This window comes from Culex pipiens, chromosome 3 (genome assembly GCF_016801865.2).
Source record: "Culex pipiens pallens isolate TS chromosome 3, TS_CPP_V2, whole genome shotgun sequence".
NCBI lineage: Eukaryota > Metazoa > Arthropoda > Insecta > Diptera > Culicidae > Culex > Culex pipiens.
The window spans coordinates 145,867,308-145,880,750 of NC_068939.1; the positions used below are offsets into that span (position 1 = coordinate 145,867,308).

At 39.2% G+C, this 13,443-nt stretch overlaps 1 protein-coding gene across 7 annotated transcripts in view; it reads right to left on the reverse strand.

The window, feature by feature from the left end:
- LOC120417143 (protein winged eye) overlaps positions 1-13,443 on the reverse strand; it is a 370,323-nt gene that overhangs the window by 327,553 nt on the left and 29,327 nt on the right. For all 7 annotated transcript variants that reach the window (XM_052710731.1, XM_052710728.1, XM_052710732.1 and 4 more), the window contains exons 2-3: positions 13,071-13,109; positions 12,316-12,742 (exon numbers count right to left, since the gene is read on the reverse strand). In XM_052710731.1, the coding sequence (XP_052566691.1) occupies positions 12,316-12,353 (38 nt within the window). In that variant the 5' untranslated portion in view covers positions 12,354-12,742; positions 13,071-13,109. The remainder of the gene's footprint in view (positions 1-12,315; positions 12,743-13,070; positions 13,110-13,443) is intronic.

A 13,443-nucleotide genomic window follows, 5' to 3' on the forward strand; every position in this document is an offset into this window, starting at 1 on the left:
CTGACGAAATTATTACCAATAATTAACACCTTAACAAATAACAAGGTTCCAACTAAAATATTGACTAACACAGCAAAATTTATATTAACAAGAAGGTCAACGAGTAAAACGACCACAGATGACAGTTTCCGAAAGTAATCAAACCCCAGTACAAAAGTCATGCTCAGTCTGATCACTGTTCACTCCATTAACTTCCAGTGATGCCCTGCCGTGATTTGGTCAAGCTTAATTATGTCACAGTGGGAATAGTTTCGTGCCTTCGTTTGCAATTTTTGTTAGTGCCATTAATAAACATCAAGATAAATTGAATTTCTTTCGCCTTCTCCGCCATCGGACCCATACTCAATCTGGATTTGCTTTGTGTAGTCGTTTTGCTAATGGAAATGCCAACCAGCTCTAATTTACACTCTCCCGACAATTAACGCACAACATTGTATTTTTATGTATTTATATGTTGTCAAGGGAGGAGGGGACATGCCTAGAATATAGTTTCGTTCTTCTCACTATATCTTATCGCAGTAAATTAAAGTGCCCCTTTTCGCCATGGCTTCCCATCATTTCCCAATCTAAATACTTTGATGTTTTATGCTCTTTCCGAACCTAATGCGAGCTTCTCGCCACGACGGATCACAAGAGGGTATGGCATTAACTGTCGAGTATACAGTACACCGACTACAGGATTATTCCGTCCCATATGGCACTCGCAGACTCATCGTTGTGGGACAATTTGGCAAGAACCAATAATTTTTGTTTTCTTCAAATGAGATCTAAAAATACAAAAGTCCATACAATCTATAAATTTTCACGATTTATGCATAAATATGTGAAATCATAGAACTCCGTGCAATGTTTCCACTCGTCATACACAGTTTAGTTCAAAAAGCATATCGTTACACTAGATAAAACAATTCGACATTTTTGAAGTTAATGTCTGTAAACGTTTCAATTTCGTGGAGGTAGATTTGGGCTACCTGAATACGCTGCAATCGACAGAATTGAATCTTAGTGAATTCCCTGCCAACAAATAAGAATAATCTTAACCATAAGTGTGTATGATTGCTTCAAATAATTTCTTAGCATTTATACTCGAAATTTACAATTTTGTTTATTGACAAAGAATTCACTGAAACGTCTACACTCAACCCCCGGTCTTTGATCACTTTTTCGTTTGAAACTTTCTAGTTTGTACCCCGTTGTACGCGTTGGTTTGATAAAGTCATGTCACATTTTACACGGTGCTCACGCACACTTTCAAAACAAACGTTTGGTAGTGTGTGTGATCCCCGTGTAAAAGGGGTGTCAAAATAAAAAGCGACCCCGTTCGTTTGACAACAGTTGATGTCAAACCATCGGGGTTTGAGTGTATTGACAAACATGTCGAGTTGTGAAATTGATTAAATTTGTTGTTGTTTACATCGATTGCAAGAAACGACGTTGTATTGTACGATCACTTCTGGAGTTTTTTTGAAAAGGACCAATAAACCAAATTTTCAGTTTTTGCTTGTTGGGTGTTTTTTAATACCCCTGACTCAAGGCGGTTCTAAAAACACCCAAAAAACTGGAAATTTGGTTTATTGGACCTTTTCAAAAAAAACTCCAGACTTTGATGTCACCATTATAAGGCTTTCTAGGCCTAGTTAAATAATTTAACCCAAAAACTAAGTACTCCTCGTCACAGTTTCCTTATGCAAAACAATCCACGGCAACATTTTGAAAGGCATCATGTAAATTTGGATACTTTCTGGGTTGTTGCATATTCTGAAAGTACTCTTAATAAGCTACCTCTCCACCAAAAGTGAACAAAAGCTACTTCAGTAAAGTCTGTTTAATAGTGATTTTAAATAAATCAACATAAACAAAATCTCTAGCATCAGCAGTGCCTGCTTATATAGCCCTATCAACATGTCAAATCGATGCCAACATTTCAAAAAGCATCATGTACAAACCATGCGTTTTGAGAAAAACGCATTTGAATGTTGAGCATCCATTTTCAATTACCATTTTTATATAAAAGCAAAATAAGATGTTCTCATAATAACAAACGATAAAAAACGTTGCTTTCATTGATGCTTGATCATCCAAATTCAATAAAACATTATTTCCATAATTTTATTTGAGAAAAACAAACATAACTTCTTTTGAAATCGCCAACGTCGATATCACCCTGCTGTCACTGAGGGGGGCGCTTTGTTATGATTCGTTTTTCTTCGCCGAATGTACATGGCGCTTTTTTCATGTTGCTTTTTTTCTCGTCACGAGGTTTATGTAGCCTTTTGTTTGACAGGTTGACAGGGCTATATAAACAGGGACTGCTGATGGCAGAGATTTTGTTTATGTTACTTTATTTAAAATCATGATTAAACAGACTTTACTGAAGTAACTATTGCTCATTTTTGGTGGAGAGGTAGCTTATTAGGAGTACTTTCAGAATATGCAATAACCCAGAAAGTGTCAAAATGTACATGATGCCTTTTGAAATGTTACCGTCGAAATAAAAGACTGCATGAACCACGTGACGAAAAAAAGCATCACGAAAAAGACAACATGTACATTTACAAACGAAAAGAAAAAAAAAGCTTCCCCTCGGATGGAAGCAGGGTGATAATCCTTATTATTCTTATTAAGTAATCCAAAAAACCCAATTACTAAATAAGGAAAGGAGCCAAAATTCCTAGAAATTAGGAATTTGGTACTTTTTTTATTTCAGTGTAGGTGATTTCAAAAGAAGTTATGATTGTTTTTTTAAATATAATGATGGAAATGATGTTTTGTTGAATATGGATGATCAAGTATTAATAAAAGCAACGCTTGTCATCGTTTGTAATCGTTAGAACATCTTCTTTTGCATTTATAATAAAATTAGATTTGAAAAATTATGCTCAACATTCAAATGCGTTTTTCCCAAAACGCAGGTTTGTGCTATTTGAAATGTTGGCGTCGAAATGATAGCACTCGAGCTGTCACGGCCCTGCGAAATATGTTACATATCGGGCGGTCAGTTAAAACAACCAAGGGAATGATGGAAGGAGAGGAATCTCAAATCCTCATAACTAATTTCAAGATTTTTCAGGTGAACACCAAAAACGCGACCAAAAATTAAAGAGCACGGATAAGGTTCATTACTGCTATATTCAAATTGTTGTTATAGGACACCGAATTATTGAATATTTTTTTGGCGTAAAATGAATTTTGCAGCTTAAAACCAGTTAAATAAATGAAATAAAATATTTTTTTTTGTGAGCACCTGTGTTAAAAACCAAGATTGTTTATTTTTTAATCTTTAGTCTGACAGTCTTGGTCTGACGTTTTTGGTCAAACAGCTTTATTATGGATTTTGGTCTGGACCTGGGTGATGAACAGAGCGAATGCCTAACGTGATTTTCATTTTGTTTACATCTACAAAGTAGGATACTGTTCAAGCACAAGCATGACTTGTTTGTGTTTCATTTTGGCTAGTTTTGATATTTTTTTGTTGGAAAATTGTATGTGTTTTCAAGTTTGGAACGGTTATAAGAGGTTTTTTCTGTTTTACGAATGACGAAGAACTGCGCCGAGAGTGTCATTCTGCGATGTCCCAGATAAATTCCCAGGCTGATTTTGGAATCCCACAGCTCCTCCTGGTCGAGCGAAAAAACATCGCAAATTCTAGCGAAGCTAAACCAACAAACAGAGAAGATTTTCACTAAACCAGTAGGTTTTCAAACGGAATCAAATTAAGATCAAGACAGCTTCTGGATCAACAACTTCAATTAATAATTATTTAAAAAAACGATCTCGCCTGCAACTTTTTAAAGGTTTCTAGAAAGCCTTCTTATTGCGTTTCGAGAAAAGCGAAATTTAATCATTGACCTCGAATAGACAAAACCAAGGGCACGGAAAGTAAACAATAACAATCAAAATCAGTTTAGCGTGATCGAGTTTGGTAACCGGAGTCACGAGAATCAATAAAAACAAAACGTTGCAGGTGGTTTTGTAGCAGACATGACCAGCATGACAAAGAACATTGCAGGACTTCATGCACTTGTGACCATCCCAGGATCTCAGGATTGAAATCGAATTTTGTCGATCTGTTAAGGTCAAAATGTGAGGCACTGAAAGCTGCACAAAATGGCACCCAGCCCAAAATGTACTTGCGACAAAATAGCATGATCACGACGATATGTTGAGAGAGTTTCTGCACGACTTACGTATGGAAAGATAAACCGAATCATGCAAGATTTTCCACCTCTTTAGCAAAGTTGCGAGGGGACAAACTGACTCACGTGCTGCGGCACACATATTATCACCATAAACTATTTACAATATACCTTCGTTATTAAAAGCACATAGATAGATACACAGCGGTAGACACTTCTCGGCCCCAGAATACCCCTAGGGGACTTTTAGGTACGGCCGTCTTAAGGACAACCCCCACCCATCCACCTTCATCGTTTTAGCAAAGACGACATCGGTTCATTATTATGATTATTACAACGAGAGGGTAAATATATGAAGGGCAACTTCTTTGCAAATCGTGACGTGCCGCCGTCTGTTTGCCAAGTTTTCCACCAATTTCCGAGACGCCTCCAGCTTGGAACCACTTGGTCTGACGTCCCATATGGGTTCAGCACGCGAGGTTAGGCATTACGCCCTTCTTAAAAACACGGCTCGTGCGTACCACCCACGTAAATGGGTGTTCAAAGTAATTCTCGCTTGCAAGCGGGGGTTGAGGTCTCACACTTTTTAGACGGTTTTAATTGCGGTTACGCCATCAGTCGGTAAACAGATACAGAATTCCGGGCTGTGACTTCCCAAGAAGGGCAAGGTGTATTACTTTGAGAATGGAATTTATCTTTTTTTTTCTTGCAGCATAATTCGAGCAAAACATTTTAAAAGGACCAGTTTACCAAAAGAGTTTTCAAATAGTTGCAGACAATGGATTCTTCTCTGATTTTCAACAAAAAGAACTCAATAAGATCTGTTTGATCTTCTAATATGTCATGGGCACGTGCGTCGCCTTCGCGGTTGTCAACAAATCCCTTCCCCACCCTGCCTAACGTAAACCATGGGTCGGTACAGAACTCCAAAACGTCCGAGCGGACATTCCGTCGCCCGAGGGGACCACTCGATGAATTGAATTACGTTTCTTACTTGCAGTTTTTTTGTACGTCGACGTCCCCATCAAATCATTCATTTCGTATTCCTTGCTGTACCTTTTACAATATATTACAATATTTACCGATGAAAGAGGGTGAGAAGGGCAGTTGGACCCCGCCACGGTGGTTATGTTCCTGCAGCGATGCATAACCAATCCCTCGTCGTCGTCGTAGCCTGCGGTCAATCAACTCGGGACTATCTAGATGTTAGACTTTGTGTGGTACATCTTCATGCTTTGAGAGGTGGGGTGGTCGCGGGAGGAGCCCTGATCGCTTATCTTGTGCATGTACCATTTCTTGGATGCGCTTTTAATGCTCGGAAAACCCACTGCTGGTTGTTTAAAGATTTACCTTAGAACGTACCCAAATCCAGCCCCGAGTTTCAACAATACACAAAATAAAGCAGGAGATGCATAATTCAATCTTGTTGGTGGGGGCCACGGGCTGAAAAAAGAGCAAACGGATTGTAATCGATCACTGAAGCGCGCGCACTGATCCGTGGACGTAGCTGAACGGACAAGAGGTTTCCTTTTCCTGAATGGTAAAGGGGTTTACATGCAGCGGTAATCAGATGCAGCATTGTTACATTCATTAGCATAATCTGAATCAACATTTTGTTTGCTTTAAGTTGATTCCTCGGACTTTCGAATAATCGGAAGGGAATTCCGTAGCAATTTCATTCAAAATTCATCCACGTTTTGATCCACAAAAGTCAGAAGTAAATTTCTTTTGAAAACCATGGCTCTAAAATTAAACTGTCAATTTGAAAGTGCCATGGCAATCGTTCACCACTTTTCAGCAACAAAATTGCTCACTGTACTTTCTTATAAATAGTGCCTCTACAAACTCCCCTCCCAACAACGTCCCAGGTGTCACTTTCGGGCCTCCCCGCCCCTCATTGACAGCCCTAATTAATATTTATTTGTTTTGTCTATTGCTCGCGAAACATCTTCTAAACACACATAACCTGTCAGTCCTCATTACATTCCGCTCTTCCCAAGCGAAACATCGTGTTCAAAACTTCACGGTTTGACGAAAGTGAGACAGCTGTTTTCGGGACGCCGCGACCGCACACGCACGTGGACTGCTGTAATAAGTACTTCCGCCGATAGAGAGCGCGCACACACCCGTTTATCGTGCTGTCACTCAAAATTTTGACAGCTCAACGCAGCAGCAGCTTCGCGACAGTTGATAATCATCATCATTAAGGGCGAGCTCGCTCACAATGGATGTGCTTGATAATTTACAACTTTTTGTTCGTTGTAGAGTCGGTTCTTCTGTCGTTTTTTCCTTCTAAAAAGATTAGACAATAGTTTTATCACACAAAATTCAACTCTGTTTTAGGAAACCCTGATGATAAACTGTTATTTAATGCGATTTTTCTCATCATTTTTGCGTGCCTTAACACAGATCAATAAGGTAGAGCACTAAAAGAAACAACTCGGCAAATTCTTGAACCATTTTCAACAGACTCGCAACGCGTCTTCAAAATCCGTCTATGATCGCCAAACCGTAATCATCATTTATCTTCACTTCTAGCGTGACGTCACTTCCTGGAAGCTGGTCCAGGTTCAGGATGGTGGAGCTCGCTCAACTTGGGACGTCCCGAGAATCCCGAGATTATCTTGGACACATTTTTCGAAGCCATTAATCACGCAAATTTTGGGGCCAAGATTCCGCTTTGGGGCTCAGGCAATATGAACCTCACTATGCAGCAAAAAGTTTATCGACTTTGGACGAAAGTTTTGTCTTTTTTTTTTTGCTCATAAGAAATCTAGGGATTTGATTGAAATTTCTCTCACGAAGTTTGGCAGCCAAGAAGCTAGAGGTAGGTTGGGAAAGCGTCATAGCTAAAAGAAACGGACGGTGACTAATTTAGTGGAATCAATCTAGTTTTTTGTCCATGAAAATGTGATCAGTGGACGATAACAAATGGCACAACATCATGAGCACTTAGAGTTAGTATTCAATTTCATGGTCGAGATAGTTGAAAAGGATGAGTATAAATAATTTTCACTATTTAAATAAGGTACGATGAGTTCGATGTTTGCATGAAAAAATCTAGCTAATTCAAAATTACCTTCAAAAATCTATCAGCCAACAGTTTAATGGTCTATTGGAATGCTCAAAAACTTACCACCACCCAGTAGTGTAAATAAGTGATTGACAAAAAATATCATTTGATGAAACCAACTCTAAAATCACTATAGCTTGTGAGCTTGTGAGATCTGTTATATTATTTCGTGATTGTCAGCAAGAGCATTCTTTTTTTATCACTCCTTCTCTTTTTCTTGTATCGCAAATTCGCCCAAGATTCTTTCGATATCTCAAAAATCAGCAATGAAAGAACACGAAAGGGGGATTGGGAGATTGGCAAGCTTTGTTTTGTGACGGCTTTTGTAGCTACGATCTATTTAGGAGGATGATTGTGAATGTGAGACTGAGAGAGAAAAGAAAATGATACACGGTATTGTGTACACTAGATAGAGACCCTCAATTTTTGGTTCTGAGAATTTCGGTACGAAAAGAGGGATAGTGAATTTTGGCAAATGAAATTTTGAGTATGATAATGTTGTCGCTGAGAGCTGAATATTTGATATTTTTACAACCCTGTTCCTTACCACAGACACACAGATGACAATCTGTTTCAAAATCCAACTAACAAAAATGTTAAAGATCAATTTTGATTAAGGGGTTACATACATGTAAATCGGCAAAAATGTCAGAGGCTGGTTTGAGCACACACTTAAACTTTTTTCAAAATCTGTTTTCAAAGCATTAAAATATTACTTTTCATCTAATCTATTAACAAAACCAATTTGAAGACATTTGCAAGACATTTGGTTGTAGCATTGCCGAGATATAGCTACACAGAAAAAAATTATGGTAATATTCATCAGGAAATGGTGACAGATTTTGTGGCAAAATAAATGATAAATTTTACCCCAGAAAATGATGAATTTTCATCAGTTTTTGATGAATATTCATCAGGTTCACATTTTTACACATTTTTTATGTAATATTACACAAATAAAGAGGTAATATTCAACCTACCAAATTTTCAACATTCCAAAATTCAACTTTTTTTTTCTGTGTATTTGAAAGTAGCAGTTTCAAAAAAATGGTGCCACGATATCTCAACATTGCTTCGACCAAATCGGCTCAAAATTTTGATGAAGACTCGTTAAACCAGTCCCGTGTGCATGACGAAGGCAGATTTTCAAAAAGTTTATTTTGAAAAAGATAAAAATATTTTTCTGTTTTTCACATAAAAAATCGCCAATTTTTTTATTTTTGTATTTTTTTTAAATTTAAAATTTCAAAATCGGCCTTCGTCATGCACACGTAATATGTCTTGGGAGTCTTCATACAAAATTTCAGCCAATTTGGTCCGTCCCATCTCGAGATATCGTGGCACCCGTAAATCAACTTGGTGTTCAGAGAAAAACGCTCAGAAAGTTAGACAGTTTGCTTTGCGCATAGCAAAACTCTGAGTTTAAATATTCTCTAACTCAGTTAAGCCATAAATTACCTTCATGAAACTTTCAAGAGAGATTGAAAAAATAAATAAAAATAAAAATCTGTAATATAAAATTTTGTGAATTTTTACATGTATGTAACCCCTTAAGGGGTGGCAACGTGTTTGTAACCTCTTAAATGAATTTCACTGTATTCTCTTAGAATTCGGATGTTTTAATTTGCAAAATCAGAATTGCAACTAACAAGTAGTTTACAATATTGTTGATGGAATGTACTGTTTTCATGTTACAGTTACTTTTAGGTTAATATTTTTGATCTCTTTTCGTTTTTTTTGCATTTAAAAAAAAGTTACTAAAAAATGCAAAAAAAATCGTAGAGAACTACTCACCTTTTTCTGAAACTGAATTCAATTTTATAACTGAAGAGTACCTATTTATTGTCGCCGCGGCACTAAATCGAATTGAGCGAGTTTAACTCTCGCGACGATTTTCTGGCGCGAAATTTCTGTCAAGCATGTTTGGGCTGTTTCTAATCTGTGTGTTAACTTTTTTGTTTTGATTGTTTGGTTTTGTATAAGTCGTTGGAAAACATCGTGTGGTTCTACGTGGTTCTGCAAAGAAATGCGACACTAATGTTTATATAATTAGTGATTAAAATCATTTTAGGGGTTCAAACTAGCTGTAGAACTGCTTTGGTTGGGTCATGTAACGATTTTCAATATGTTCCCAGCTTCAGAAGAAGAGATAACATATCAAGAGTTTTGGTCACAATCTTGGGCTGGGTTGCCAAACCCTTTTGAAAGTCGAATGTGTCGTCATAATCCTTTTCAGGCTGGACTTCATGGCATTGCCCATCAAAACACGCCCATTGAACGATTTCTAGCAGATCTTTGAGGTCAATTCCTTGATCTATTTCGGCCGCGGCGCTAGTCTCTTCGCAACTCCACTCGCGACATTTCAGTTTGGTGCCGCGGCGAAATTTTGTTTTGGTTTCGAATGTGACATTTGACATACACTCAGAAAAGAAACTACCCAAAATTGCTTCGCGAGATGAAAAACACTCGCGCTGTTATTTCGATTTATTTCCGAAATCACAATATAATTTGTAATTAGGTTTTACGCCGACTCGGTTTTTAGGTTAGAAATTTGACAGCTTGGCTGCACTGTTTACATTTTTTGCACGTGTGTCTCAGTAAAAATGTGTGTGCGTGTGCGCTCGTGACGTCACGCTGTAAAACCTAATTGCAAATCTTAAAATTGTTCACTTTTTTGCAACAAACTTCTAAGAACGTAAACATCAAGGTTGTTAAACCCTACGCAGATAATCGAATCGGACTGCACTTCAACCAAAACAATAACAAATTGTCCACCAGGCGTTGAATTACGCGCAGACATGTCGCGGCGTAGAGTGCGAAAACTTGCGTGCAAAAAAAGGATTTACGTGCTAAAGCTCAACTATTCAGCAAATCCCCGATTAGCCACGTTCTAATCGAAAGTTCAGCACTTTCTAGTTGTACCCTCCAAACGACCCCCGGTTGATATAAAAAGAACCTAGGTAAGGTAGCACCGGCAACGCTTCATGTAGTGTCAAGGTGCTCTTCAGTTGTGCAACATGTTGAAGTTGGTCGCTGTTTTTGTGCCACTGCTGGTGGTCGGCGTTTGGGCTGCTCCTCCCAGCAGCAACGGAAACTCCACGTCAGATTTCAACAAAATTCACATCGTGATAGAGCTGCGCAAGAACCCGATGAACACCAGTGCCCCCGAAGAGGTGATCGTGTACCAGGAGGTCGAGGATTCCCGCGAGGTGACGACCCCGATGGCCGCGACTACACCGGCTGCGAAGCCGACCAGACCCGCCACGACCTCGGCCCCAGCAGCAACAACTCCGATGTCATCCCTGCTGGCGTTCGACTCATCGGAGGAAGTCGTACGGCGACCATTCCCCACGTTCAGTCCCGAACGGTTCCCGCGGTACCGGCCGACAATTTCCGTCCCCCCCAAGGGTCCCAAGCTGCTGCTGATGGGCAACCGACCCACGGTGGACTTCCTGAAGCGACACTTCCCGAAGGCGCAGGTCGCGACGCCGATCACGCCGAGCCACAACGTGGTCGTGCGGAATGCCCGCAGAACGACCAACTCGGCGATGGCTGAGTCAGCCGCCAAGAGGCCAACTTTCGAGGTCGTCGGAACGTACAAGGACAGTACGCTGCACCGTTGACGCAAACCAGATGGCGCTGCGGGAACTGCGCGCTTCGTTGAGTTGTTTTAGGAAATGTCGTTAAAATAAAAACCGAAAAAAGTCATAACTGTGTCGTCTGGTTTTGCCGGCTGCTGGCACAAATGTGTTTGTTCACTTCCAAGATTCGCTCGCATCGCAGTGATGCAATTTGTGCAATTAGCGAATGACGCATTTTTTTTTGCCTTCGGCTGAATGATTTATTGTCGCAAGATGACATTCGGTATGTCACGTGGTGCCGCCCCGAAGAACTCCTGCATAAATAAGGTGTTTTCAGAGGATAATTGAAAGAGTCGGCGACGTTGACGAACTCAACAGCTGCCGGTTTCGCACAAGTTCCACCACCCGTAAATCACCCAATCAGTTCAATTAATCTGATGAAAGTTTTATTGCTCGCACTACACACCAGTCGCTCTCTCCAGGAGGATCATAAAATCTAAATAATTAGAGTACAAGATCCGGTGTCGAAGTCAGGCAGCTCCGTCGTCGACTGTATGGAAGGAAGGTGCGATTAAGGATTTCATTAATTTCGAATTACTCCGCCGAGCCACTCGAACCCGACTTCTGGAGAAACGGAGTGTGGAGTTGTTTGCGAAAGCCGACCAAATGGACGGCGAAGTAGATTCCGTACAGAGTTGATGAGGAGTTAGAGAGTGCTCCCAACACTTTGCATCGAGAGAAAACCCCATAAAACTGTCTCCTGCCGGATGCGAGCACAGGAATCCAGTAGATAATTTACGACTTTGGCGGCACTCTCTCTGTACGGTTCAAGGGATCCAGTACGATGCGTTGTGTTCTGTGGACTGCAAGGTTCGTGCTGTTCAATATGATATCATGAATAAGGTGCTCTTTGGGCAGACTGTGGATATCGAGAGATTCAGTTCAGAATTATAAATCATAATACTCCGAGGATAACAGGAAAGTGCAATTTATATTCGTACTTTGTTTAGGAAAAACAAGTTTTACTTACAAAGATATTTCAAGCCAGTAAAGCCTAAATTGTGTTTTCTCGTCATATTTATTGAGCATTTATTAAGGTTCAACAACCCACCGTCGCTCATACGTCCACTCATCTCGATTTATGCTCTCGTTCACCTGACGGAAAATCAATACCCGTCATGAGGTCAAAATTTCAGTTCATGTGCAGCACGAACCAGTCCCGGATCCTTTCCCGGAGGCCAATCACGCTAATTGCGTTCCCAGCATAAATCGGCTCATAGAAAACCGAAAAGCCCTCTTCCCTGTCAGAATCAACAAAAAGTGCCCGCGTTCATAAAATATTCATTTTTAATTAATTTTAATGGTTTACGCAGGAGAGTTGTCGGTTTTTCGGATTGTGTTTGATTGTTTACTGCCGAAGAAGATTACGTACCGAATCTTCAATCATGATATGCAACATGTAAGTATAATTTTATTGGGATCTATTTGTCAATTGTTGAGATGAAATCGTTAAGTTAGAACTCACCTTCGACCACATTCCGGAGTGCACGGTTTGCCGGACATTGCTGTTCTGCAGAGCTGTTCTTCAAGCCTCGAATAGATATTCCAAGGATTAGAGCACTAGCGATCCATCTATTTGATTGGTCAACTCTTTATTTTTCACAACACCAGACCTTGTTTAAATTTATTTCACTTGGTAACAACATAACTGGCTTCAAACCCCCCCGGTTTAGGATGGGTTGGCGCAGAAACACATAAACAACCAAGATTGATTGCTTCTTTTTATGCTTCAATCTAGATGAGGCCCCTTGGACCTTCGGACCGGTGGTGGTGGACACGGAATTTTCGGCTCTTCCCAGAAATCGTGCGTGTCTCCTGCGCTGATGGTTTCGTTCAAAATATTATTGCTTTGGGGTTTCGCTACCAACACTCACAGGAATGTAACATACACGCTAGAAATAATATCGGTTGTTGATTCCGAGATTGATAGACGTCTTGGGATTAGACAATAACTTAGGAACCAACTTAATTTAAAAATAATAACTTGAAGACCACAGTCGGTCAATATATGGAACAAACCAAAATTCAAGATATCAAAAGTCGTAAATTCTACTCGTTGAATAAAAAAAGTACAACAAAAAAAATCAGACAGTAAATTACCAAGCAGCAATGAACCAAAAAACCAGAAAAAATGATCTTGGACTCAAATGACTCTTAAGTTAAGTGGTCCTTAAACGCAAATAATAAAAAAAAATGATATTCAATTTTACGTTGCATTACGGTAAGGTCTCATTTATTTACAATCCCAGATAATATATCCTGGAAGAAAAGAAGAGAAATGTGTTGTATGTATGTAATTAAATATTTGATATAAATTCTAAATTTCAAGTTAACGAAAAACTTCGTTTGCAGTCCAATTCCACCTCTTGAAGGACTTGAATCAAAGTATTCGCCAATAATAAATTTTTTTCCAATTTGAGATCTTAAAATTGTTATAATGAAAACAAAAAATGGACACAATTTAGAAGAAATGTTTTTCAGATTTTTTTGATTGTTTTATATGACTCCAATAGAAATGCTTCTCAAATTAGAGCGAAATAAATAAAACATATTTGTTACATTTCTTACTAAAGAATGTTATAGGATTTGCTTT